The 26,897-nt window shown below is 37.6% G+C and overlaps 4 protein-coding genes across 4 annotated transcripts; 3 read left to right on the top strand and 1 right to left on the bottom strand.

Annotated features, from left to right (window-relative positions):
* The first annotated feature begins 6,472 nt into the window (after window positions 1–6,472).
* Window positions 6,473–7,201, top strand: LOC131009663 (uncharacterized). The gene has a single exon (XM_057937078.1). It carries the CDS (start codon window positions 6,473–6,475, stop codon window positions 7,199–7,201), a length of 729 nt encoding a protein of 242 aa, XP_057793061.1.
* Window positions 7,202–13,150: 5,949 nt separating this feature from the next.
* On the top strand, window positions 13,151–16,329 carry LOC130991539 (putative disease resistance protein RGA4). Its single transcript, XM_057915818.1, has one exon. The coding sequence runs from the start codon at window positions 13,193–13,195 to the stop codon at window positions 16,172–16,174; it is 2,982 nt and encodes a 993-aa protein (XP_057771801.1). The 5' UTR covers window positions 13,151–13,192; the 3' UTR covers window positions 16,175–16,329.
* Window positions 16,330–16,818: 489 nt separating this feature from the next.
* On the bottom strand, window positions 16,819–20,909 carry LOC130991532 (DEAD-box ATP-dependent RNA helicase 20). Its single transcript, XM_057915804.1, has 10 exons — window positions 20,689–20,909; window positions 20,276–20,550; window positions 19,294–19,473; window positions 19,028–19,189; window positions 18,720–18,874; window positions 18,494–18,586; window positions 18,266–18,351; window positions 17,930–18,156; window positions 17,600–17,830; window positions 16,819–17,051 (listed from the first exon to the last, which is right to left on the bottom strand). Exons 1-10 carry the CDS (start codon window positions 20,742–20,744, stop codon window positions 16,993–16,995), a joined length of 1,524 nt encoding a protein of 507 aa, XP_057771787.1. The 5' UTR covers window positions 20,745–20,909; the 3' UTR covers window positions 16,819–16,992.
* Window positions 20,910–21,247: 338 nt separating this feature from the next.
* On the top strand, window positions 21,248–26,082 carry LOC130991524 (uncharacterized). Its single transcript, XM_057915792.1, has 7 exons — window positions 21,248–21,671; window positions 22,111–22,232; window positions 22,915–23,004; window positions 23,579–23,631; window positions 24,071–24,173; window positions 25,154–25,318; window positions 25,682–26,082. Exons 1-6 carry the CDS (start codon window positions 21,446–21,448, stop codon window positions 25,289–25,291), a joined length of 732 nt encoding a protein of 243 aa, XP_057771775.1. The 5' UTR covers window positions 21,248–21,445; the 3' UTR covers window positions 25,292–25,318; window positions 25,682–26,082.
* The last annotated feature ends 815 nt before the right edge of the window (window positions 26,083–26,897 follow it).

Raw genomic sequence — 26,897 nt, 5'->3', positions numbered from 1 at the left:
ACTGCAAAGAATTCTTTCTCGTTGATGTGCCACCGCACAGCTTCGTTGTCGGAGAAAAGACCGCTACAATATCTGCAAGGTTCTTCTCCATAAGGGGTGATCTTTGTAAGCACAGCTGCCCACCAGAAATCACTCGCGTCGGTGTAGAGGACCAAGTCATCCTTGTCTTGTGGTATTGAAAGTTTCGGGAGATTTTTGCAAATCTCTTTCAACTTCTTCATACCCTCTCGATGTTCCTCCTTCCATATGAATGGAACATCTTTCTTCAGTAGTGGACTGAAGACCTTTCTGTGTTCTGCAAGGTTTTTGATAAACATCCCTGCAAAATTGACAACTCCGAGAAAACTTTGGAGCTGCTTCTTCTCTTTGAGATCCTCCGGAAATCCCTGGACTTTTTCCACAATATGATCTTGTAGAATTATCCCAGTTTCATCGATCTCAATCCCCAGAAACTCCATCTTCTGGGTGGCAATGACTGCCTTCTTTTCAGACAGCACTAGTCCTTCTTGTTGACAAACTTCCGCAAAGATCTCCAGATGCCTGACATGTTCATGAATATTCTTTGATGCAATAAGAATGTCATCAATATAAACAAACATAAACGAAGAATAATCTTTGAAGAGATTATCCATCTTCCTTTGGAATATCTGAGGCGCGTTGGCTAACCCCATTGGCATGACATTCCAGACATAATGTCCTTGTGGAGTTGAGAAGGCTGTGAACTTCTTACTCCCTTCCTCCATGCGAATCTGGTAGAAACCTGATTTGCAATCGAACTTTGAGAATACCCTTGCACTTTTGATGCAGTTGATAAGGTGTTCTCTACTTGGGATGAAATATCCATCGAATTCAAGAATGTCATTAATCCCCTTATAATTAATGACCAATCTTGGCTTTCCTCGCTTGATCTCCCCATGATTTCTCACCAGAAATCCAGGACTGCTGTAAGGCGACTTCCCTGGTTCGATCAGCTTCAAATCAAGGTGTTCCTTGATTATACTCCTCATATCCTGTTGATCTTGAGTGTTCATCAGGATAAGTCTGAACCTTACGAACTCATGCTCCTTTCCAGTTTTAGCTTTCAAGGTTGCTCTGAGCTGGTTCTTGTTCCACCATGCCAAAGGATCCTCGTGGTAACACTTCTGGATTCTCCTTTTGACGTCGGCAATGGACACCTGTTCTTCTTCCTTAATATCTTTGTGTGATATCAGGGATATTTTGAGGATTTGAATTTCTTCCTCGGAGAGATCTGGGAATCCCTCAGTTCTGCATTTGAGCAAAACTTCTCCGAATCTCCTTTGATCTCCGGAGTCTGCCATCATCACCACGCTTGCTGCGGAATTTGATTGGCATTGAGTGATGAAAAGCTCCTTTGAGCCTTTGCACAATGATCTTGTGATCACAATTAGTTGTGAACACTAGCCTCCTGGCTTCATTGTCTTGTATGTACCTCTTGAAGCTTTGCAGAAAATTATTTCCGAATAATATATCTGCTCCGGTATCATGGAAATAATGGTGGAGTCTTGACCTTGTACCAAGGTGTCTGACCTGCTCCGCCGATTAATATTTCTGTTTGCTTTACTCCTTTTGATAGAAGCAATATCTTTTTGGAGAAATCCCTTCCTGCAATTCGAGGTAGATCTTCTTCCACTTCTGCTGGAAAGACTCCTCGTTTTGCTGTACAGATTCCTGCTCCTGAATCCACGTAAGCAGCAAAATATTCTGCTTTGAATTTCTCATATAACATCCCTACAGAGATGTAAATCGAGAATGAACTTGTCATTGGATCATCACTCTTTGGCGTCCAATTGTGATCTCCATTCCTCCTGATTTCCATGACCATGGTTTATATTTATCAAGGAAATCTCGTCCTAATATAAGGACGTCTGCTTCTTGTCCGGCTTGGCCTTCGGTCTGAATTTCAAAGCCTCCAACCTCCAGAGTTCCGATGTATCGGTTGTCTCCTGGATTCGCCAAATAATACAACGAACTACAAGGAAACTTGTTCTCCCTGTTTGTTGTATCAAATCTTGTGGAAACTTGTCTCCATCCTTCGGGACATTTGAGCTTGATTCTCATGTCCGAGACTGGTGTTTCCTGGATCGCCCTTCTCTCATATGAATGAGAGAAACTTCTTGTTATAGGCCCTGAAGTTAGCCTATTTCCTTGGAATGATAGCCTTGGTGCTCCCAGTCTGAGACTTTGGGTATGGTTGAGCACCTGCTTGTCTCCAATATCGATGTCGATTTCTCCGATCTGAGGAATCTCCACTCTGTTTGGATTGACTGCCTTGGCTACCTCCTTGAATATTTCTGGAATTTCAATAAATTCTTTTCCCAGAAATAACTCTGTGTGATGGGAATTTGATAAGGCATACGAGACTTGATAAGTCAGTGAGTATGGCCTATTTCCTCCCGTCATAAGCTCCTTCTTTTTGTAGTCCTGATAGAGGGTCAGGGCTCGGCTGAAGGATGAATCCTGCAGATTATAAGCGATTTGTGGGTAGAACTCGGTTATAATCCTCTTGGCATAGAGATTGCCCGAAAAGGCTCCCAGAACTGATGCTCTAGTATCTCTGATCCTTTTGTCGCAAAGTGCGACATCAATTGGTTGGTCTGTCCCTGGGGAGAGAGAGGATTTGATCACCAATTGAATTGCTCCAATATGAATCCATTTCATCGTGCTTGCGACTTCTGGCTTCATTTTCTTAAGATCCTGCATAATATCTTCGGCAGGAACCAGCTGGATCTCCACCTGATTACTTGTAATCTCAATTGGAAGCGCCATTTCTCGGTTTGTGACACCAAAATAGACATGATGCTTCCTCTTGGATGGAATCAAGCTATTTAAAACTCGATTCAATCTTCCGTTGGAAAACCCTTGGTATGTTTGTACCTCTCCAGTTTCCCTATTGAGTTTCTTCACGAGCTTCTTCACCACTTCTTCCTGTGGAATCAGAAAATGGCTAGTAAATCCATTCTGATCTTCCTTCTGGATGTGGTGGACCTCGTGTTCCTCTTTAGTCTGACTCGTCTCCGGTTGATCCATCGGTCATCTCCGAATCTTCAGAACTAAAGACTTCTTCTTGCTCGTATATACTCTCATCAGAGGATATATCTTCGAACTGATACACGGGTATCAATTCCTGGTGGTAGATGGCGTCTTCGATATCCGGTGTGGATTCGAATTTCCTAATCTTGTTGTCTGGGCAATTGGTGGAAATATGCCCCTTTGCTCCGCACGTCCAGCAGTTGCAATCTTTAAAACTTTCATTGGTTTTGGCCTGAGTACGCCTGAAAGTTTTTCTCGCCGGGATTCTCTTTTGATTTGAGAATCGGTTTCTTGATGGTCCGCTCCGTTGGCATGATTTGTAGGAGCGTGCCTTCTGTCTGGTCCACATAGTTCTTGGCTTCCAAGAACTTCTTCTGGACTTTCTTTCATAGGGTTGATACCTATGAAAGATCAATCCAAGTATCCAACAGTCTAATAAAGACAAAGTCAATAATAAAGTAATAGTACTAGAGGTAGTTTCAAAATGAAATTAATAGTGTAGAAATGACAAAATCTCCATCAACTCTGACTCGACACCATCCCACTCTCACTTTGAGTCTGAGCTATTTGTGTGGGTCCCGTCGCTGCAGCTCGAAGGGCTAACACTATATACAAAATAAATAAATATTACAAAACCAATCAACAATTAAAGCATATGCATATTAAACAAAATAATGAAATTTACTTACCCATTTCCATGATCATATTCAGCAAATATATAAACGAATCCATGATCATATTCAGCAAATATATAATTTCCATGATCATATTCAGCAAATTTCCATGATCATATTCAGCAAATATATAAACAATCAAAATTATCATCTATAAACGAATCCAGCAAGCACAATCAAAATCCGATTTAATTTCCATGATCATATTCATGACTGCATCTTAACTCAAGCTTCACAGATAATTGTTAAAAATTACTCGTAAAATTACAGCCATTTAATTTCATTGATGCTTCCATCTTAAGAAATTTAATTATGATTTATGAACATGTATATATTAATATATATGAACGCCTAATGTGAATACCTCTCAAAAACAAAACAACGACAAATGTGAATATACATGCGCTTACTCTTTCATCAATTGTCCCTTCAAAGATAAATCTTTCATGAATTGTCATATGATCCTTGATGTAATCATCTTCTATATTTTTAATTAATGTTACACTTTACAATCAATAGCATAGTAGATACTGGAATTTCAGAGAATTGACTGATAAAAATTGAATTTTTAATGTATAGCCAATTGGTAAACTCACTGAGTAGTGAAAAGGAGGAGCGCATCTGATGCGAATCTCCTTGGATGCGTGAAGTTGGAGAAAATGAGATTGGAAATCTGGAAATGTGAGAAGAAGGAGAAGAAATAGGATTAGACATTTTGTTTTGTTTTGAAAGAATAAATGAATAATTATTTGAGGAATTACCTTAATTTTGCCGGAGACGGGAAGAGGCGGGCAGCGCCGGTGGGCGGTGGTGGCGACCGCGCGAAGGAAGAAAGCGTCAAAGGGGCGGCGACGTGCGAACGCGAGGCAGCGGAGACGGGTGGGCGCGATGCAGCGTGCCTCAGCAGTCAGCGACTCAGCAACGTCTTTCTCTCAGCGGCGACGACGGGCCGGCGCGGGGCAGCGGCGCCGGCGGCGGAGTCGAGAAGGGAGAGAGTCGAGAGGCAATACTCAGCAGAGGCAGGCAGCACCGCAGCAGGCCAGGAAGAAAGAGACGAAAAATTAGGGCTAGGAGGAGTTTTGGGGATTTGGGGGTTAATTCCTAAAAGTAAAATCTAATAAAATTATTTAATTTTAATTTTATAATGTTATTTGCGGGTAATGCGGGTATCCGCGGGTATACCCGAGGGTACCCTCTACCCGCAATTTTTTAGGATGCGATACCCGCACCCGACCCTCCACCCGAATTTTGCGAGTATCGGGTACCCGATACCCGCGCGGGTATCGGGACGGGTGAGGGTATACCCGATACCCGCAACCCGATTTTCCTCCCCTATCCCTATCTCTCACATAGGCTCTACTACTCTCAATTCAATACATTCCTCCAAACCTTTACATATCAAAAATATCTTACTAGTTCCTGCAATTACTAAGAGCTTACTTAGTATCTCCAAACTTACTGCTGATAATGGTGTTTTTCTTGAATTTTACCCATCTTCATGCTTTGTTAAGGACAATCACACCAAGCAAATCCTACTGAAGGGCACTCTTAAATAAGGTCTGTACCATCTCTCTCAACCTCCTCCTCACAAATCAGCCAAACTCCAGACATCTCATCACTCTCCTCTCCCAAACAAGTCAAGAACTGCAGCAGCCTATCTTCTAGCTCTAAATAAAAATGTCAAGAACTGCAGCAGCCTATCTTCTAGTTCTAAATAAAGATGTCAATCTCTGGCACTCTAGGTTAGGACATCCATGTAGTAGCATTCTCAAATCTAGCTTTAAAAGCTATGAATCCAAATGTATCTACTCTAAAACCTTCATTTTGTGAAGCATGTGCAGTTGGCAAGATACATTGTATGTCATTTCCATCTGTTAGTATTAAAACTACTGCTCCATTCCAACTCGTTCACTCGGATGTATGGGGACCTAGTCCAGTTGCTTCTACTCAAGGTTTCAAATATTACTTACACTTTATTGATGATTATACACGTTTCACCCACTCACACTGAAATCAGAAGTTTACACTCATTTTCTTCACTTCAATGCCTTCATAGAAAGACAATTTCAAACCAAAATAAAAGCCATACAATCTGATTGGGGTGGCGAATATAGACCTTTAAAACCACTGCTAGATAAACTGGGAATCATCTTTAGACACCCTTGCCTACATACACATCAACAAAATGGTAGGGCTGAGAGAAAACACAGACACATAATTGAATTAGGTCTTATCTTATTAGCCTCAGCCTCATCCATGCCTCAAAAACACGTTAAGACGAATTTCCCAATGGGTCACCCATCTTAGTTGTGCTCTAAGTCAAACAAGTTTAACCTTGAAGTTATTTTCGAGTGGTCACCAGTACAGAACACACGTATTATTGATATAATTATCACCTATTAATTCATTTAAACTCTATTTCAATATACAATACTCCCTCCGTCCACAAATTAATGCCCTACTTGCCTTCAAAAAACTGTCCACAATTTAATGCCCTACTCTGCTTTTTGTACCCTTTTACCCTCCCTTGTTTCATTTAATTACTACCCTTTGCCATATTTAATTCATCCTAATTAAGAATGTGGGTTAATTAGCTGCTCCTTATTTTTAAGTTAATTACGCAGACTCTTTTTTTACTACTCTCCCTACTTGGTTCTAGATTATTCCTATCTAACCTAGATCTAAGGCTTTCTCTCTCTCCATTCGAAACCCTAGATCTCTCTCAATTGAGTTCTTCGTCTTCCTCGATGGAATCTGAGACGATTGTCGAAGAAACTCTATTCTCGGACATGGATGTGTGCGAATCAGAGCCGATTCCGTCGTACTCCGAAGTGGCGTCGTGGTTGCTGCCGGACTCCAAAGTTGCCCGCCTCCCTCTCTCTGAATCTCAGCCGATTCCTTCGGGATCCGAAGCGGCGCCGTGGTTGCTGCCGGACTCCGAAGCTGCTTGCCTCCCTCTCTCTGAATCTGAGGCGATTCCTCCGGGATCCGAAACGGCGCCGTGGTTGCTACCGGACTCTGAAGCTGCTCGCCTCCCTCTCTCTGAATCTCAGCCGATTCTTCCGGGATTCGAAGCGGCGCCGTGGTTGCTGCTGGACTCTGAAGCTGCTCGCCTCCCTCTCTCTAAATCTGAGCCGATTCCTTCGGGATCCAAAGTGGCGCCGTGGTTGCTGCCGGACTCCGAAGCTGCTCGCCTCCCTCTCTCTGAATCTCAGCCGATTCCTCTGGGATCCGAAGCGGCGCAGTGGTTGCTACCGGACTTCGAAGCTGCTCACCTCTCTCTCTCTGAATTTGAGCCGATTCCTTTGGGATCCGAAGCGGCGCCATGGTTGCTGCCGGACTCCGAAAAGGCGAAACGCATCTCCGACCTCAGAGAGACTTTCAGACGCGAAAGGGAGGAAGACAAGAGAATCTTCGATCTCAGAGAGACTTTCAGACGCGAAAGAGAGGCGACTAAAGCTAAGCAAAATAGGTGATTGTGTTCTGTGTGGTGGGGGCTGGCTGGTGATGCCTTTCTATGTGTATGTTCGTTCTTTGTGTGTTCTGTGTGGTGGGGGATGGCTGGTGATGCCTATCTATGTGTATGTTCGTTCTTTGTGTGGCTGTGTGGTGGGGGATGGCTGGTGATGCCTTAGTTGCATATGATCTCTGTATGCTGCCCTATGATGTGTGTTTTTGGCCAATGTTGAGGGTTTGTGTATGCCCTATGATGACTTGTGTAGTCTGAGGGTACCAATTGTGCTTGTGTATGCTGCCCTATGATGTGTGTTTTGGCCAATGTTGAGGGTTTGTGTATGCCCTATGATGACTTGTGTAGTCTGAGGGTTTGTGCATGCTGCCAATTGTGTTTGTATGTGCTGCCAATTGTGCTTGTGTATGCTACCAATTGTGCTTGTGTATGCCCTATGATGACTTGTGTAGTCTGAGGGTTTGTGCATGCTGCCAATTGTGTTTGTGTGTGCTGCCAATTGTGCTTGTGTATGCTGCCAATTGTGTAGTGAATGCTGTCAATTATGTAGTGAAATGATTGTTCAACTTGTGCATTGTTCATGATTGTTCATGGTGTTCATGGTAACAAAAGACATATACATTGACCAACAAAAAATAGATTTACATCTCAAACACATCAAAATGATTGTTAATTGTGTTTGTAGCTGTAAACCCTGACCTACATCTGTTCTATTCTACTCATTAATCCCTACCTGCTGCATCCCTTCTATGACATCTCCAAGGTTCTGAATTTCACATTCCAACTGTAGGAAGTCTAGGCTTTCCCTCACCAGCCCTTCTTCAACCTGAATACAATCTGGTAGCATGCCTTGTCTTGTGAGTCTGTCTTTGTTCATGTGGGGAATCTTGTAGTTATTCCCACCATTTGCCTTGATTATTTCGTGGTAACAACCTTGCAAAGTCAGAAATACATTGTTTAGCTTCTCAGGTGGATATTCATCATAGGCATCTTTCACATTCTTAAGCAACTCCTCCACATCCCTTGCTGGTTTCTGATCTTTCAATGTCTGTATAGCCCTGAAAAAACTAAGATCATTCACATTCGTATCCGATGAATTAGCAGGCTGGCACACAAGTTGGAATTTAAATCCATCAGTGTTTGCAACCGCTAAAAAGTCCGGATCATCAGGTTTTATGTGGGGTTTGGCATTGTCTTGTTGGATGATGATGTTCTTGTTTGCTGTCTGTGGCCACTTAGCTTTAAAGTAGGGGACCATCTGCCAAAGGGCAAAAGCTAAATGATGATGACTGTGTTACAACATCTGATAGCATAATCTAATAAAAAAACAATCATAAAGGTTACCTCTTGAATGAGGGAAGCTTTTATGACTTCCTTAGTAATGGCTGCAATAGGCTTGACTTCCATGGTTCCTTTCAATCTGTTCTTTGAATTTCTCTTGGCTGGTTCTGTTGTTGTGAAGGGATAGATGCCCAACTTTCCATCAAATAAAACTGTGCCATCTATGTCAATAATAGGACGTGCTACAACACACATGAACATAATCTTGTCAATGAACCTCTTTGATTTGCATGTTCTATACGGTTCCTCTTCATCCGGCATGAGGTAATACCTATCTTTGGTTTTAGTAAGGTAAAACCATTTTTCATCAATATGAATGGTGTTGTACATGGTTTGGAAGTTTATAAAACCTCCATCACTTACTGAACTTAACTGATTTAGGCTCCATCTAAGTCTTGACAGCTATTAAGTGAGGTAAGAAATGGTTTGATAGCACTAGTGTGTGGTTTCAATTTTTTTTGCTTTACCCACTTGTGAATCATAGACTTAGACACTCCTAGGTTTGTAGACATGACTCTCATTGATGATCTTTGAAGCACCGATAGATTCTTCACTTTTTCAACATCAATACTCATCTTATTCTTGTATGTGCTTCATTTTCTTATGGATTTTACCTGGACAGGTACACCACAAGCTCGCTGATGTGAAACTTGGCTCCAAATTCTCCACACTGTCTTCAAATCCACTTTGAAGAGAAGGGCTGCCTCCTTTTTTGCACCATAGTGAAGCTTACCTCCAATGCTATGCTCAAGAAGCCATTGGGCTAATTTATTTCTTTCATTGTCTTCAATTTTTTTCCTTTCAATGGCCATTTTGTATGTTTAGTTGGAGTAGTTGGTGAGAATTTAATTCTCTGCAGAGAGCATGTATTTATAGTTGTGTTAGTGGTTCTTTAAAGTTTGTTTTTCCCTCCTAATTTTTGGAGGGATAAATGTACTGTACAACCTCTTTTTTTATCAATAAAAGTGTGATTTTGCCTCCAAATTGATGTCACGTGGCTGCTGCCGCCTCTCTCTGTAGCAGACTGCTTTGGTTTATGAATTGTGAAGAATTGTTTCTTAATTTTATAATCATAATTAAAGAATAAAATAATGCACATCAGAATTTATATAAAGAAAAAAAAACAATAATCCATAATTCATATAAAGAATAAATTTTAAAAGAAAAAGCAATCTCCTAATCAAATTAGTAAAAGTAATCTAATCTCTTAACCACTACCCTTTTATTTCATCCACATCACCTTTTTCAGCTTTCTTAGTCTCCGTGCCAGGACCCAAGTAGGGCATTAATTTGTGGACGGAGGGAGTATCATTTATTCATAACCTTAAAATATGCTGAAGTCATATCTAAGACATGTGGTGCCGACGAAAGAATGACGGTAAATATACAATCGAATTTAAAATAATAAAAAATATATATTATTGTTGAAAATAACAATAAATTTAAAATATTCTCAATATTTAAAAATAAGAATAAATTATAAATTAGAATATTAATTAAAAAATAATAAAAATATTTTAAAAAAATAAAAATAACAAAATAATAATAATATTTACCGATGGAATTACCGACGGATTATTAATTAAAAAATAAAAAAATTAAAATAAAAAATAAATAATATTTTAAGACGGAATATATTCCGTCGATAAATTTAAAAAAATAAATTAAAAATAATAAATAATATTTAACGACAGATTATTTTCCGTCGCTATTCCGTTGATAAATTTAAAAAAATAATTGAAAAATAAATTTAAAATAATAAATACTATTTAATGACGGATTATTTTCCGTCGGTAATCCATCGGTAAAATTTTGAAAACATCTTCGTCGGAATTTCGCCGTTGTTCCGTCGGTGATTACCAACGGATTAGTTTCCGTCGGTAATTCTGTCGGTGTCCGATATATTTTTTTGTAGTGTTGTTTGTTTGAGCTTTCTTTTTTGAGGCTCGTCCCTTAGTTCGCACCTGTGCTTTCAAGGGTTTTTGAACTTTATTTTTTCAATAAAATTTCCATTTCAGCTAGTTCCACCACTCTTTTTGGTTGTGACATGCATTTTTCTTATTTTATCGAAAGACATGTAATTTGTATTCCCCAATCGTGTTTTTGCCTTTGAGTTTTCCGTCACGATGCCCCACGTTCAGTGAATTTGGTCGTAATCATTAATCAATTTTTAGTAGTTAGGGATGAGCCCACTTGTAATCGACGACTTCGAGCGTTGAACAATTCTGCCTTTAGACTCAGTACATTAATCAATTGAATAGTTGCAGAAGAGCTTCATTTACATAATATAACCGATGACATCGGCTATTACACAGCTTCTTAGTCAATGGATCTATAATACTCTCTATTTATAAATAATACTTCATCCATCTCACAAAAATATGAACATTTATAAGTAACACGAATTTTAAAAAATATTAGATAAAAGTATATTGTGATTGAAAAATAGATTCCACTTTATAAAAAATAGAGATAAAAAAGTTAAAGAATTGTGGTGGGGTAATGTACCAAAATGAAAATATTCATGTTTTTGTGAGACGATTCAAAATGAAGAAATGTTCATATTTTTGTGAGACGAAATGAGTATAGTTTTTTTATTATCCATTTATAATAAGTGTGATATTTTTATTTTGATACATGACTTCATCCGTACTTAATATTAATATTCACAAAAAAACTCGTGCATATCACAAATTATTTATTAATTATTTAACAAATCATTTTTGATGAATCATTTTTTATTTTGTATATATCTTTTAATTACTTATTAAATTTGTGCTCTTCAAACTACACTATACTTTTTCATGAATGAAGAGAGTATATTTTTACTCAATGGCAGCCGAGAAACACGACTTTGGCCAAATAAGAAGCACAATATAGTTAGCCTGATGTTTTCCTTGAAACTTAATAAGTTGTAGGTTCTCTCGAACTATGTATTTGTGGGCAGATGGGATCCTCTGTCCTAGAATGTAGTGTGTACCATCGTGTACCACTTTTAATTTCTTTAATTTAAGTTATAATTATTTTTTATAAAAATAAAAATTATTATTATATTATGAAGTGTAATTAATATTTATCACTAAAAAATAGAATTAAAAAAAATTATATATCCTAACATTAAATTAATGAACCCAAATAATCTATAATTAATTCAAATAAATATAAAAAATAATTATAAATCCTAATTGAATGAGTGAACCACCCTTATTAATTATTTTTATATTATATTAAAGCGTAATAAATTAAAATTAAATAACAAAAAATTAAAAATTATAAAGAAATTAAGAGTGACACACACTACATTTGGGACAAATGATCTCATTTGATTTGTGGGGTTATAATATAAAAAGATAGAGAGAGAGAATCATTACTTTGGCCATTCAACAATTTACAACTAAGGAATGACACAAATATATTCCCTCTTTCCCAGTTTTTTAGTATTCATATTTCATTTTTTGATTGTTTCACATTTTAGTATTCATTTCTATTTTTAATAAAGTAGGTAAGACTCTTATCTCACTTTAATTACTTTAACACTCATATAAAACGTGTGACTCTTATTCCACTCACATTCAACCACTTTATTAAAACTTGTGTCACTTTCAAATGGATACTAAAAACTGAGAGGTCGGGAGTAAATTAATTTCTTCTGTTAAAAAAAAGGCACCTTTATAATGGTATGGATTCTAATAAATTAATTGAGTATTGTGAATTTGTGAGTGAAATATTGTAATTTAAAATTGGTTAATGTGATACAATGATGAGTCAAATAGCGACAATATTGGTAAATAAGGGATCATATTATTATCTCCGTCTCATTAAGTATAATTTCCTATTTTTGGTCACGATTATTAAAATGAATAATGATTATATGATAAAAATAATAGAGAGTGGCGGAGTCGATAATTGTTTGTGAGAAAAGTATGAATCATTATCAATAGGACGAAAGAAATAATTACTAAACTATACTTACTAAGAAGGGTAAATATCACTTTAAACCCCAAACTATTTTCGCACTATTAATTATATTCTGAGCTATTGAAAATAATTTTTTAAACCTTGAATTATCAATTTTGTATCAATTATACCATTTATCCATTTTTTATCTTTTGAATTTTTAATGAGTAATACATATAATCACGTCGTTTTATATAATATAGGTAAAAAAAGAATGATTCTAAATATATTGTAGTATCCGGTGAGCCACGTCAAATTTTTAAAGCTAAAAAAATGAACGAATGATACAATTGATACAAAATTGATAATTCAAGATTTAAAAAATTATTTTCGATAGTTTAGGATATAATTGATAGTGCAAAAATAGTTTGAAGTTTAAAGTGATATTTATCCTACTAAGAATAGATATATGAAATTGATAGTATATTTTTTGTGGATGAATTAAAATGATATAGTATATTTTTTTTCGCGTGGACAAATAGAGTATATAAATACATACATTACATAAGAATGTGTTTGAAACCCCCTCAAAAGAAAAAGAAAAAGAAAAGAATGTATTTGAAAACGTCGTAGTTTATTTTCCGAATTATTTTATTATAGATAATAGTTAACACATCAATTATATATGCGAGTTGCAAGAGGCTTTATTTTCCAAAACATATAAACAGAGATTGTGAGAAATTTGCAACTAGTAGTGATAATGGCTGATATTATCATTTCAATCGTGGCAAATAGAGTTGCAGCTATCATAGAGGATGAGATTCGCTACCAAGTAAATTTGGTGAGAGGCGTTGAGGAGGAGCTTCTAGATCTTTCTGAGAAGCTCAATACGATCAAAACCGTATTGGAAGATGCAGAAAAGAGAGGAGTGAAGGATGAAAGCGTCAAAAATTGGTTGAAGAAGCTCGAAGATACGGCCTATGATGTGGACGGCATTTTGGATGAATGGAACTATGCTCTTCTCAAACATAAGATGGCTGGAGATGCTGCTCTTGCTTCTGCTGAGCAAAAGGTATGCTGCTCCCACACCCCATCTTCATGTTTATGTTTCAACAAAGTTGTTGCTCGTCGTGATACTGCCAAAAAAATACAAAATGTGAAGGCTAAACTTGACGAGATTTTGAGGGAGAAAGATGATTTTAATTTTGTTATGCATCTGCCTTCAATTGATCATATGCCTAAATCTGGGCGAGTTCAAACCACATCTTCGATTGAACTCGAGAAAGTTATTGGGGAGGACATAGAGAGGAATAAGAATGATATACAGAGGAAGTTGATGCTTAATGGTGATTCCCAAATTCTATCCATAGTTGGGATGGGCGGAATTGGAAAGTCAACTCTTGCTCAGCTTGTATTTAACGATATTCAAACTCAAGTCATGGAAGATGGCTTTGAATTAAGAATTTGGATATGTGTTTCCGATCCCTTTGATGTGGCTGCAATTGCAAGAGGAATTGTTGAGAGTGTGGGAATAGAAACCATTCCTCCAAATACCAATCAATTGGAATTGGTACTACAAAAGCTTAGAGATTGTATTTCAGATAAGAAGTTCCTTCTTGTCCTTGATGATGTTTGGACACAAGACTACAACAAATGGGAACCCCTCAAAATCAATCTCAAATATGGTGCACCAGGTAGTAAGATTTTGGTGACAACGAGAAATGAAAGGGTAGCTAAGATGATGGGCACTTTCGACGACGACATCTACCGCCCACAAGAGCTAAGTGATGAAGAGTGTTGGTCATTAATGCGTCGCATATTCCTTTCAGGAAGGAGTGAGGAGGAATGTAGAGATTTTGAGGATGTTGGGAAGAAAATAGCTAAGAAATGCAAGGGATTGCCTCTTGCTGCAAATGTTTTGGGAAGTCTTTTGCAATTCAAGACAAATTTGGAAGAGTGGGAAAATATATTGGAGAGTGAAATATGGCAACTGAAGGAGGCAGAATTGGAGCTTTTTCCTCATTTGCTTTTAAGCTACAATGAATTGTCCCCAGCTCTTAAGCGTTGTTTTTCATATTGTGCCGTCTATCCTAAAGATTCCAAAATTAATGTTGAGAGTATGATAGAACAATGGATGGCACTAGGTTATTTGGGGTCTGTTACTGGAAATACGGTGGAACTTACAGGGAGAGATCACTTCAACAATTTGGCAATGCGTTGTTTGTTTCAAGACTTTGAGAAAAGTGGTGAGTTGGGGGAGCATGTAGAATGGTGTAAAATGCATGATATAGTACATGATTTTGCTCAATTTCTTATGAAGAAGAATGAGAGAGCTGAAATGAGAAAGAGATGTTGCCAAGTTTGTGATCCTTTTTTGGTTTCTCAGGTCAAGGGAAATCGTAGTTTATCCTGGGACAAGAGAACTCCTCGTGATCTTTGTGATTGTCTTACAAGTGTTAGGGTGTTTAGATCGAATGAGGTACTGCATCGTCCTCCCCCACAAGGAATGAAAAAGTTGATTCAATTAAGATGGTTGGATTTAAGCCATGGTATATTGTCCCAGGAAGACCTCAAAAGCTTATGTAAGCTTTATTTCTTGCAGACTCTCTTATTAGCAGACTGCTGGCTAGAAGAGATTACGGCTGAAATTGAGAATTTGGTCCACTTGAGACATCTTGACTTAAGTGACAACAAAAGATTGAAGGAGTTACCAGAGAGCATGTGTAGTTTGCCTGAATTGCAAATCTTGAATATTGAAGGCTGCAAAGATCTCTATAGACTTCCCGAAGAGATCCATAGGCTCCAAAACCTCCAACACCTTCTTATAAAGGTCATTCCTGCAAGCTATTGTTTCCCTGAAGGAGTAGGTCAGCTGCGTGGTATCCGCACATTGAAATTGGATTGGTTCCATGGAGGAAGTGTTTATAACAACAAGTTGGGATTGTTGAAAAACTTAAACCGTCTCACTGGATCTCTGAAACTGAATATCCACTTCACTAGTATGAGTGATTTGGAAGAGCTGGTTGCGGATGCTGGAGAAGCTGAATTAAGGAACAAGATACACATTCATACACTCCATTTTCATTTCGAAGATGATATGGATGAAAGCGAGCGGTCATCATCATCAGCAGCAGCAGCATCGCCATTATGGTTGGAGGTAATAGAAGCTCTGGAGCCTTATCACAAGCTGAATCTTCTTAAAATCTGGGGATATAAGGGGTCCAGACTTCCGCATTGGATGTCATCACCCCTCAACTTAGTAAAACAGATTTATCTCTTTGGATTCAATGAGGTGCGTTCGTTGCCACCTATGGGAAAACTACCTTTCTTGGAAGTTCTCTATCTGAAGAGAATGAAGGAATTGAAGGTGGTGGGACGGGAGTTTTTGGGGATAGAATCTTCATCTTCTTCATCAACGTCTGGTCATGTTGTTGCCTTTCCTCAACTCAAGCGACTGGAATTCTATAACTGCCATGAATGGGAAGAGTGGGAGGACATAACGGCCGAAGATGAAGAATCTGCTGATGTCTCCGTCATGCCATGTCTCACGCGTTTGTGTATCAATTGGTGTGAGGCTTTGAAGAAGCTGCCGCATCGCCTCCTACGTAAGGCTTCCTCTTTGCGATTCTTGAATCACTACCAATCATCGGAGCTAGTAAAAAGATACAGCGACAAGGAAGGTTCGGCTTGGAGATCTCTATCCCAATATAATCCCAAACTTCGTATCTCGTCTCTCGTCTGACTAATGCAAATTTATGTGTTGCTTTTCTTTCCAAATGTTGTTTTCTATTGTCCCCTCTACAACTCTTTTTATGATTATGTTTCCACTACACAGAAATGTAAATTGTGGGATTTCAACATCCCAAAATTCAGAAATGTAATTACTGTGTTTTGTGAGATGGTATTGTTGATGCTCTTTTGGGTTGTGAGTCTTGTTACATACATGTATATAGATTTACTAGACTTAGTGCTCTTGAAGTCTTTTTCCTTCGTACTGCTTTTTCCTTTTGGCCTACAGGATATAGATTTTAGAAATATGACCAGTCTAGATTTGAAAATAATATCAATTTATTAAATTCATTTCTGAAAAATATGAAGAATAGTTCGATTTTTTTTTTATTTTTTTTTGTGAGGAAAAGAATAGTTCGATTTTAAAGAAATGATAAAACTTTGATTTAGAAAAGAACATTAATCATAAGCAATTTGGACTTTTTTGTTCAAAATGGCTAAAAATGGCAACTATTTAGCTGTGTTAAAAAACCACATTCTAAACATTGGTTAAAAAAAAAAAAACTTTCGTGGAAACAAAATTTATGAGACGTCCTCCAACTAAAATTCCAACGCTCTCCAGACAATCCAAAATATTGAAACTCCATTGTTCAAATATAGATGTAAAATAACCCACATATATATATTGGCAAGAGTTTTAAAAAAATCTTCCTTCTACACGAATGAGTTCTGATAAATGTTACACGAGGACGACCAAATGTTTACAAGCACGGTTCCATGACGAGCTGCTGCAGGGTCTTCTTAAGAAACCTTTTAAGAGCAATGTTATCTTTAGTTCCAAGAGCGACCGCCACCATATCCCCTTCCACGATCTCGAGAACCACCATATGCTATCATCACAAGGGGAAATTATTAAAAAGACTCCAAATAGAACTAAACATGCAATTCCAAGTTATACCAACTCCAAATTCTAGAGAAATAGCAACACAATTTTTTACTGTCTATTTATCATGTCTAATACAAACTTAAGTCTTCTCCAAATGCATAAATCAAAGCATCTAATTGCCACTACAAAGGGAGGAAAAACACTGGCTACAAATTCAAGTACAACCAAATGCTGAACCATCTATCTTCCTGAATCCTGACCCAGTTTGTGAAATTTTACAAGTCAGCCCCAAAAAGGTTGCTGAGGATCTAAGCAACTCACCAATAAAACAGAACACGGGATGTTTTGATGTATGAAATGTGCAAAATCACTCTCCAAATATAGAATTAGTTATTTGCAAATATATCCGCCTAAACTACAGGCATGTGTTTCCAGAACATAAAACAAGCCAAATGCTGAATTTGTAACCAATGTTTTTTCTCACTTTGTAATGGCAATTAGATGATTTGCTTTATGCATTTTTAAGCATACATGGAAGAGAAAAAAGCTAACCTGGTGGAGGAGGTGCACCGCGTCCCATAGATACCAGCTCAGGACTGACCTTCTGTCCAGCTTCTTCCAGGATATTAATGAGGTCCTTGGCAAACCTAGCATTAGCAGCAGTGAAAAAAGTGTATGCAGTACCTTTAGCACCAGCCCTCCCAGTTCTACCAATACGGTGAACATAATCCTCTAACGATCCAGGAAAGTCATAATTGATCACATATTTCACATCCTTGACATCTGCAAAGTGCAAAGGAGTTAGGAGTCATGCAACAATATCTTCTATGTGACATTTTCTTTACAAATAGATTATAGTGATCTAAATTTTATGAGAAATACCTAGACCGCGAGCTGCGACGTCTGTAGCAGTCATTATGGGACTCTTCCCTGCCCTGAATTCTGACAAAACCCAATCTCTCTCTGCTTGACTTTTATCTCCATGAATAGATAGTGCTGGCCAACCATCCATACGGAGCTGCCTAGTAATCTGATCACACCCTTTCTTAGTGTCCATAAAAATCAAAATCCGGCTACCATCCATAATGTCCTCCAGCAGTTTCACTAATCTGAATTTGTAATACAATTAAAGCATACCCAACACAAGCATCTGTAAGAAATCTTGATGCATGAATTTCAAACATTAGAAAGATAAAGGGAGCACAGTTTTGAACATACTTGTTGTATTTTTGATTCTCAGATACAATATCAACATGCTGGCGAATTGCATGGTTGGCTTTCAGATCTGGTGAACCAATAATTACCTGTTACCATATACCACCCAGCGTAGAGAAGAAGAAACACAATTAAAATATTATTTACTGGGTATGAACTCACAACATGAACTCTGCCTCAGACAAGGAATGCTGAAACTTCAGTGCATAGAGTATAAAGAATAGGCCTTACTTTATATGGATTAAAAAGGGACCTCCGAGCAAGTTGCTCAACCTCCTTTGGCCATGTGGCACTCCAGTACAAAGTTTGACGATCTGGGCGGATCTGCAAAAATAGTTGAAAGCCTTAGACCATTGTGTCAGAGATTCAGAAATAAGAGCATAGAACATCTAAATTACAAATTCACATATACCATGCAGATTAATACAGTTGACAACTCCAGCACAACTGAACAAACCTGATCAACAATTTTTCGAATCTGAGGCTCAAAACCCATGTCTAACATCCGATCCGCCTCATCCAAGACCAAATATGTTACCCTTCGCAAATTGGTATGGTGAGATTCCAACATATCAATTAACCTTCCAGGTGTAGCAATGACAACTTCAACACCTATAAGTACATAAAGATGACAATCATGGCTACTGATTATGGAATTTTGGACTAAAACACAGTTAAAAGGAAAAAGAAGAAGCAGAAGGGAATACCCGATCCATGAACATCACGATACAGTAGTAAAGTCACGTTGAGCTTATCGCCACCTACCTTTCTGGAGATCACGAACTTGGGGTCCCTTAGGGACCCCTCCATATATGCATGTGTTCTTAATCTTTGAAGATGCACCAAATTTAGTGGCCTCTTGTTGTATTTGTACAGCAAGTTCGCGAGTCGGAGCTAATACTAAAACTATTGGACCATCTCCCGGAGCTATCAAAGAAACACATAAGATGAGTACATGCATCCACATATGTACCACATACAGTTGCTTACTACAATCCCATTTAATTAATGCGCAAAATATCCTGGAATACCTAAGAATGGTTGTGCATTAACATGAACAATAGCAGGTAAGAGATAAGCAAGTGTCTTCCCGGACCCTGTTTCTGCAATACCAATAAGATCCCGTCCCTTCAAAGCCATAGGCCAACCTTGAGCTTGAATAGGTGTAGGTTCAGTAAATCCAGCCTTTTCAATTTCTTGCAGGACATATTCTGTTTCACACAAACAAATAGCTCAATCTATGAAGGGAACACAATAGTAAGCACTAATTAAGATTAGCCAACCATGAACCTAGAACATTTCCTTAAAGAACTCCAGAAACTGAAAATTTTCTCTTAAGAGAGAAAAATGTCATACCACATAATGAGAAAAAAAAAATGCATGAAAGAACATTTATTATGCAGTTTGTAGTTGTCAAACTATACAAAAGACCATAGCAAGAGGAACAAAGGCCACTAACTTTGACCCTAAATGATGGCATTCTTAAGAATTTCAACAGCATCAGCACCTCAGGGAGAACAATACTGGAGCTATGAACTAAAAATATTTATCTGCCAAGATACCTTATATCATAGATCTAAAATCCTCGTCAATCTTGTGAAGGGATAAATAAATAAAACTTCAATGGTAAACCAGATTCAAATAGTAAAATCACAAATTGAAGGACCAAGCACATTCTGTATAACCTATTCAATTTCTCCTGCTCATCTCACAATAACTCTACTTCGCTGGTTCTCAAATCCACAAAACAAAGACAGAAATGTGCACAGCTTGTACATACATGGGGTGTGAGAAGATACATATGTAAGTGTAGCAGTATTTGGCTCTGAACAACCCCCAAATCATTCCACAACTGGCTACTCTAAGCTCCCAAAAGCAGTTAAAGTATCAACAGAAATAAATTACATTCAAGACACTAAAGTGTTACTAGACTGCCTATAGCGCCAGGCCAACAAAACAGATTGACTGCGCACCAGAGAATATCAAATGAGTGGCTCACATAAAAATGCATACCTGGAAAACCGACATCGTTAAAACTCTTAACGGGCTTCGGCACATCCTTCCCTTCAACAGTTATCTCCCGCCGCCGCCTATACTCTTCCACGTCACTTTCCGACATAGCAGCAATTGACTGAGACTCCACGTAAAAATTCTTCTCAAACGGCGTCAGACCATCCAACTCCGACTTCCGTGGCGCAGCCTCCGCCCCGCCATCGGAGTCTTTCTTCGCCGAGGACGAGGACCGATAACTGCTCTCGTATTCTCTCTTATAACCGAACCCCGAATCCCTAAAATCACACATAACGAGCATACAATCAATACGCCACTAGCTTCACAGTCCATTTGAGCTCGAAATAAATTAGAGATTAAAGTAAACAAATACGATTGAATTAAATTAAGCAAAAACATCAAAAACGTATTGTTACCCGCGGCGGTCACGGTAGGAGCCGGGGTCAGCGGAGCGGCTGTCGTAGCGGCTCATGGTGCACGTACAGCTCGAAGTCTTCCTGTGAGATTAGGGAAATTTGAAATTAGGGTTTTGAGGAGCGAAATTTAGGAATTGCAATAGGAGAAGACTCAGAAAAGTTGAGAGTGTGGATGGAGTATTCCTCTCACCGCCCTCAGATTTTGCTATTGGAAATTTCAGTTTTCAGTTTAAGTCCCTAGAGACATGAATATTTGCATTCGTACCCCAGACCTTTGAGTAATTTGCGGAAAAATAATTTTAGTCCAAAATTATTAGCTAATTCATAATACGTTTCAATTTAATTTGATTTGGGGCGTAAGAGGCATAGGATTTCAACTTTGAACCATAATCAGTTTTTTAAGAGTCACGGTTATTTTTTTGTCGGTGCGACTTTCCGTGCGTGAATAATGAAATTCTCCGGTTCAAATCTTACTGCTCTTCCTCCACAACTCTCCCAAGTCAAAAATAAAAATAAGAATAGTCACGGTTATTTTTCCCAAAATCAGAAATTTTAAACCATAATGATAATGATATGTAACTCATTATTGAGAACTAAAAACTGTTTTTATTTTCCCCAAAAATAATGCTGGCTAGTTCGAAAATTAAATGAAAACTTGAAAAATAATTTAAAGGTTTCGAGCTCGCCTAAAACCTCACCACTACTAGTACCCTGCAGCAAAAACCACTAGCAGGAGATAAATCGCCGGCGTAATACGATGGCGGTGGCGCTACCCATATTTTCACTATCATCCGCCATTAGAGCTTCCTCCGTGGACACTGAACAGCGTCTTCCATACAACCGCCAGCGCACTTATCCGAAGAAACCCGAAGCTTTGACGGCGGCATCACCATCCACTTCAACCCCCACGCTCGTGAAAAAAATCGCCAAAATATCAATTTCAGATCTCCTCAAACGCAACATCTCAAAAACTACTACTCAAGGTAGTTAATCGATCCTTTTAATTAAACGGAATTATCCGTGTTTAGTTAATGGATTCATCGTTGTTGATGTGGTTGAGTTGTAGCTCAGCTGCTCAGGTACCGTAATTTGTATGCGAATGTAGTTTTCAGCTACGCCTTTAAAGATGAGTATCTTTAAGAGAGGGTTGTGGGGTGGAATTTGGAAGTATTTTCTTCTGTGATTAATGTATTAGCGGTTGAAGATATTTCGTTTTTATAGACGTTAATGACAGTCATATTCATGGTTAGGCTATGTTTACTGCTTCGGGGTGTCTTATTACATGCACATAGGTAGAACTTCTTCTTTTTAATATGCCTTTTAGTGATTTCACTGAATTGGTGGAATTTTTCATCTGCGTGCTAGATAATTTTGCTTCACTAATTTTAACAGTTTATTTTAAATTGTATGTTATTGATATAGATGGATCTAGTGAATCATATATGGGGTATGAGACATGGACGCCCAAACCACCTCGAGTGGAGAAGCCTCGTTCCACTTTCAATCCTGCATCACTAGCTTACTTAGGCGACTGCATCTACGAGGTATGTATTCACTCATTTCATCTTTTCTCAATTGAGTATTGGTCAAAATGTTTCGTGCGCTTCTCTGTGGAGCTGTTTGATGTGCAGATTGGTATTCTAGAATATAGAAGTAAAGTCACATCCGTTTCCAAATATGCAAGTACATAGGAGATTTCTTGTTTGAGTTGACTCGACACATTTCTGTATAGTGAAATGGGATTTGAAGATGTAGACAGAATTAATTGATTTCAGGGTGGAGATTCAGATAATGGGATGTCTATTTATAGGTTGAGATTGACTTGCCTACTAGGTTCTGTACTTGTGTTTATAGTAATCTAAGTGAGAGGTGAGGATAGGTAATTTTTTGTGTTTATACATTTGTGGTTTTGATTACATGAAGTATATTAGACACTGGTGAAGTATGCAACATACTGTGAGATGAACTTATTAGAATAACTTCAACATACGATGATTTAATATCTTTCAGCTTCCACATTGACATATTAACCTTTTTATGATTCTGCTGAACATACTTGGGGTTATTTGAAATCCTTTCATAGTATCCTCATGTTCGAATTTCCAACCCTTATGCTACCTTATTGTATCTTATCTTTTGATTTTGTTCAAGAATATCATGATACCATATTCTAATGGTGCATTAATTTTGGGATTTTGATGGTGGTGCTTTATCGGTTGGGTACAGCTCTATGCTCGCAGGCACTTTTTGTTTCCTCCGCTGAATATTGAAGAATACAATGACCGGGTGATGGCTGTAGTACGTTGTGAGGCCCAGGTATTTGTTGGTTGCTTTTTTGAAGGCATGAAGATATTTGCTTTGGCTACATGCTTCTAGATTTAAAGTTTCAGTTCCACTGATGATGCTAGCTAACTTGGCAATAAAGTATCAGTTCTGGGAGCTTCAGAAGAAGCTGAGTCTCTAGAGCTTGGCTACTAAACCTTATATATCTTTTAAGATACATCATATTTGTTCAAAGTTCAATTTCCATCAATCACACCATTTTGACTATATAGATATAACAATTTGTAATGATCGTTCAGTGAAGCCTATATATGATTCTTTCATGTTTCTTCTATGTACACATGGGGTTAATCTGTTTATGGCCCCTGGTTACATACATTCCTTTTAGATATTTCCACGGAACGATTCATTCTCTTATTAAAGGGATTGTTATAGAATCACAATGACATGTAACCAAACATTGAAGCATCCTCTTTCATAGCCATGTAAGTGTGTTGTAAGGTATCAAAACTGGAAAATGTGTTAGTACACAAACATTTATCTTATGCTCATTATGTGAACTTTATGAGTTTTCTGCAAAAATGAATATGTTGCTGCTATGTTTCAGGATGCAATGCTCCAGAAACTTACGAGTGATAACTTCTTATCACAGGAGGAGAGGTTTGTGGCGTGTTTAGTTTCCTTCTTCGCTCCTTGCATTTGCTTAATTTTATTTTATATTTTTTTTCTGCAAGCAAGGGTTTCGATACTATACAAAATTGTATGACTTGTTTTTAAAATATTTTTAGAGCCATTCAGCTTTAGTATACGCGTGTATTTCAAGTATTCCCTCTTATGGGCCCATGGTCTCTCTCCATATAATAGAAGAACTTTATTTGCTTTAAGAGGTATATGGTTTGTCCTGTATGTTCACTATTTGTGTGTTAAACCTTTTTGAGTCCCTCATATTTATGCTAGATTATGTAGTTCCTCCTAATTCTGACCTTACAATTTCATCACCTGCATGTGCAGCCCTTCAGTACCCTCTTTCGTGTGAAATATTGATGTTTATAGAATCTGCTAGCATATTTAATGATCTAAACAAGCATCTAACATGCAGGGATGTGCTGCGTTGGGGGAAAAATATTGGTTCCTCCAAAACAAGGACGAAGAAGAGAGCAGGTGTGGCAGTTTACAACAGAGCATCTTCATTGGAGACACTTGTAATTTTCTTTTATCTTCTAGTTTGGTTAAAGCCTAAAGTATCTCTTGCATTTAGTTTCCCAGTATTTTGACTGTTTTGCCTGCACTATCTTTGAATATAATAAATCCTGAAGCATCATTATCACGCAGAAGAGTGGGAATATGTGGTCTTCTGCATTTGGTTTTCCAGTGTTTTCCTCACACTGTGTTGTTGTCATTCTTTGCTCATATGAGATCAAGCTATACTGATTATGCACATGTTAGTATGTACCATACACTATGTCAATTTGCACTTCCACACTGATATATAATAAACATTCATTTTTCTCTGATAATGTCAATTTCCAATGGACATTGGTTGTTCCATCCTGTTTTGAAGCTTACTGTTAGTTAGATAGGAGACTTTTTCCTTTCACCAAAATATGGAGTTCGTTGCTTCATGTTATTGTTAATTTCTTTTCTGCCTGTTGCGAAAGATCATATACAGGAGTATTGCACTGCTTTGAGTGAGATTTTTCCAGCTGCTGCCAATGATTAGGAAACCCATATGACTATTTCACCACTTCTATAAATGCCTGAGAGTATAAACATAGCACCATCAGTTTTGGTCATGTCGGCACAGCTCTACTGCTTTATATCTTTCTTAATTCACAGAAGGACCCTCAAATGGTTTCGTACTACTTTCTCCTTTGAAAGACTACTTGAAATAATCCTACTTCAGATTCTACAACTAGCTAAACCATGGAACCTTCAAGATTCTGTATTTCACCTGCTGCCGATCCATGCATAGCAGACTTAGCAGTGTTATCAATATCCTACTACTACTGAATTACCTTATCTTATTGGATGATTGATCTTTTCATTAGGTTTTCTCTTTTTATTTGTTGTTGCTTTAATTTTGCATGCATTCCTTAGATGTTGAGAAGCTTAATGCAAATTGCAAGAAGTTTTGTTGCATTGAGTAGTAATGTGGTGTATAATACTATAATTCCTGTTGCAGGTAGGTTACTTGTATCTTACAAATGTTCAACGGCTAGATGAGATCATGGAAAGAATAGGCTTTTCTACTGATACTTCTACCCAGTTAGAACAAGGGAAAGAAAAAGTTAACTCCAACGCCGATCTTCCCAAGAAATGACTTTCTCGAGAAAGGAACTCCCCTGAGGTACCAGAGAAATTAAATGTGTTGCAGTTTCACATCAAAACACCTTAGTTATCTCAGTTGGCCTTCTTTTCATACCTAGAATAAACTTAATGCCATCACTGTCGAATAACGAATACATCACTAAAATATATAGCCCTTAATATGCTACAACTGGAATTACTAAATAGTCGATACCAGAGAAATTAAATTTGTTGCAGTTTCACATCAAACCACCTTATCTCAATTGGCCTGCTTTTCATACCTAGAATAAATGTAATGCCATTTCTGTCGAATATCGAATACATCACTAAAATATACAGCCCCTAGGATGCTAAGTTCTACGCACCCCATGTTCTCCGAGTGAATCCTAGTTGCTCCTTGCAGGTTGCTCATGGAGATGCGTAAAACAAAAGCTGCATTGCATCAAAAGGCCAATGAGAGAGGGAAAGTAAAGTTGGACTATTGAATATGTGATTACTGTTCCCTTGCATTGGTTCCTAAATATGTGACAAAAATGGAAGATTAAGCTTCTTCATTAATCACATGGTCGATTGAGCTTTCCCTCAAATGGCGTTGCGATAGTTTTCATATTCTTGATAGCGATTACTTTGTACTGTTGTACATATATCGAGATGATTTGTAATATTGTTCTAGAATGATCCATGCGACATGTGCGGGACACGACAGGAATCTTAAATTCACCTTGTGTTTGTATGTCTTTAGCAGATTGTGTGGTACTAACAATTTCACGAGCTGCAGATTTTGTGTGTCTGCATTCCAGATAATTGGCTCATTGGCTCACACGTTTTTTCTACTATTTGATGGATAATAGGGTCCCAACTAGAGATGCCTAAAATAAGGGCCAATTTTTTTTTTTTTGTGGGTTAGTTGCATATAAATTAATGAATTTTATTAATTTTAAAATATGTATTAAAAGTACTCAATTAGTATTAATTTTTCTTATTTTACTCTCTTGTCTATTTTTTGGTCAAATTTAGTGTTGAAGTGACCGTTTGGAATCCTAGGTTTTCAAATTCGTTGATTATTAAAATGATTTTGGTTTGCAAAGATAGCAAAATAGGCGAGATAATATCATTTCAAATGAGATAACAGAATAAGAAAAAATGAATAGATGAGTAATTTTAATACAAATTTTAAAATTCGTGTGCAAAATAAGAATTTATCGAAGGTTTTCATTCATGGATAACAAGCCTAAAATAACTAAATAAAGGCAATAATGTAAAATGTTCGTGTAATTGGCCCATTGAATTAATTTCAAAAGAAAACAATAACCCGCTGAATTTATCTAAAAATTCATTTTGAACGTATCATTTTGTTATTTTGACTTCTGGTTAAGTTTAGCCCAGTTTTCATCTCCCAACATGCCCAAAACATAATCAAGATTTTAAATGGACTTCTTCTTGGTATCAATGAGAATTTAAAAACAAGTAAAGAATAACTAACAAACAAGCATTATCTTATATTGAAAATGATAATATCAAGCTACCGTAATCATCAAAATTAGTGGTTGCTGATTCAGAAAAATTTGCAATTCTGCTGTTTAATACACCAAAGAAAATCTATGGTTTATCTCTGTCTT

This window comes from Salvia miltiorrhiza, chromosome 1 (genome assembly GCF_028751815.1).
Source record: "Salvia miltiorrhiza cultivar Shanhuang (shh) chromosome 1, IMPLAD_Smil_shh, whole genome shotgun sequence".
Classification (NCBI taxonomy): domain Eukaryota; kingdom Viridiplantae; phylum Streptophyta; class Magnoliopsida; order Lamiales; family Lamiaceae; genus Salvia; species Salvia miltiorrhiza.
The sequence above is the reverse complement of the archived record's forward strand: the minus strand, read 5'-3'. Positions and strand labels throughout refer to the sequence as shown.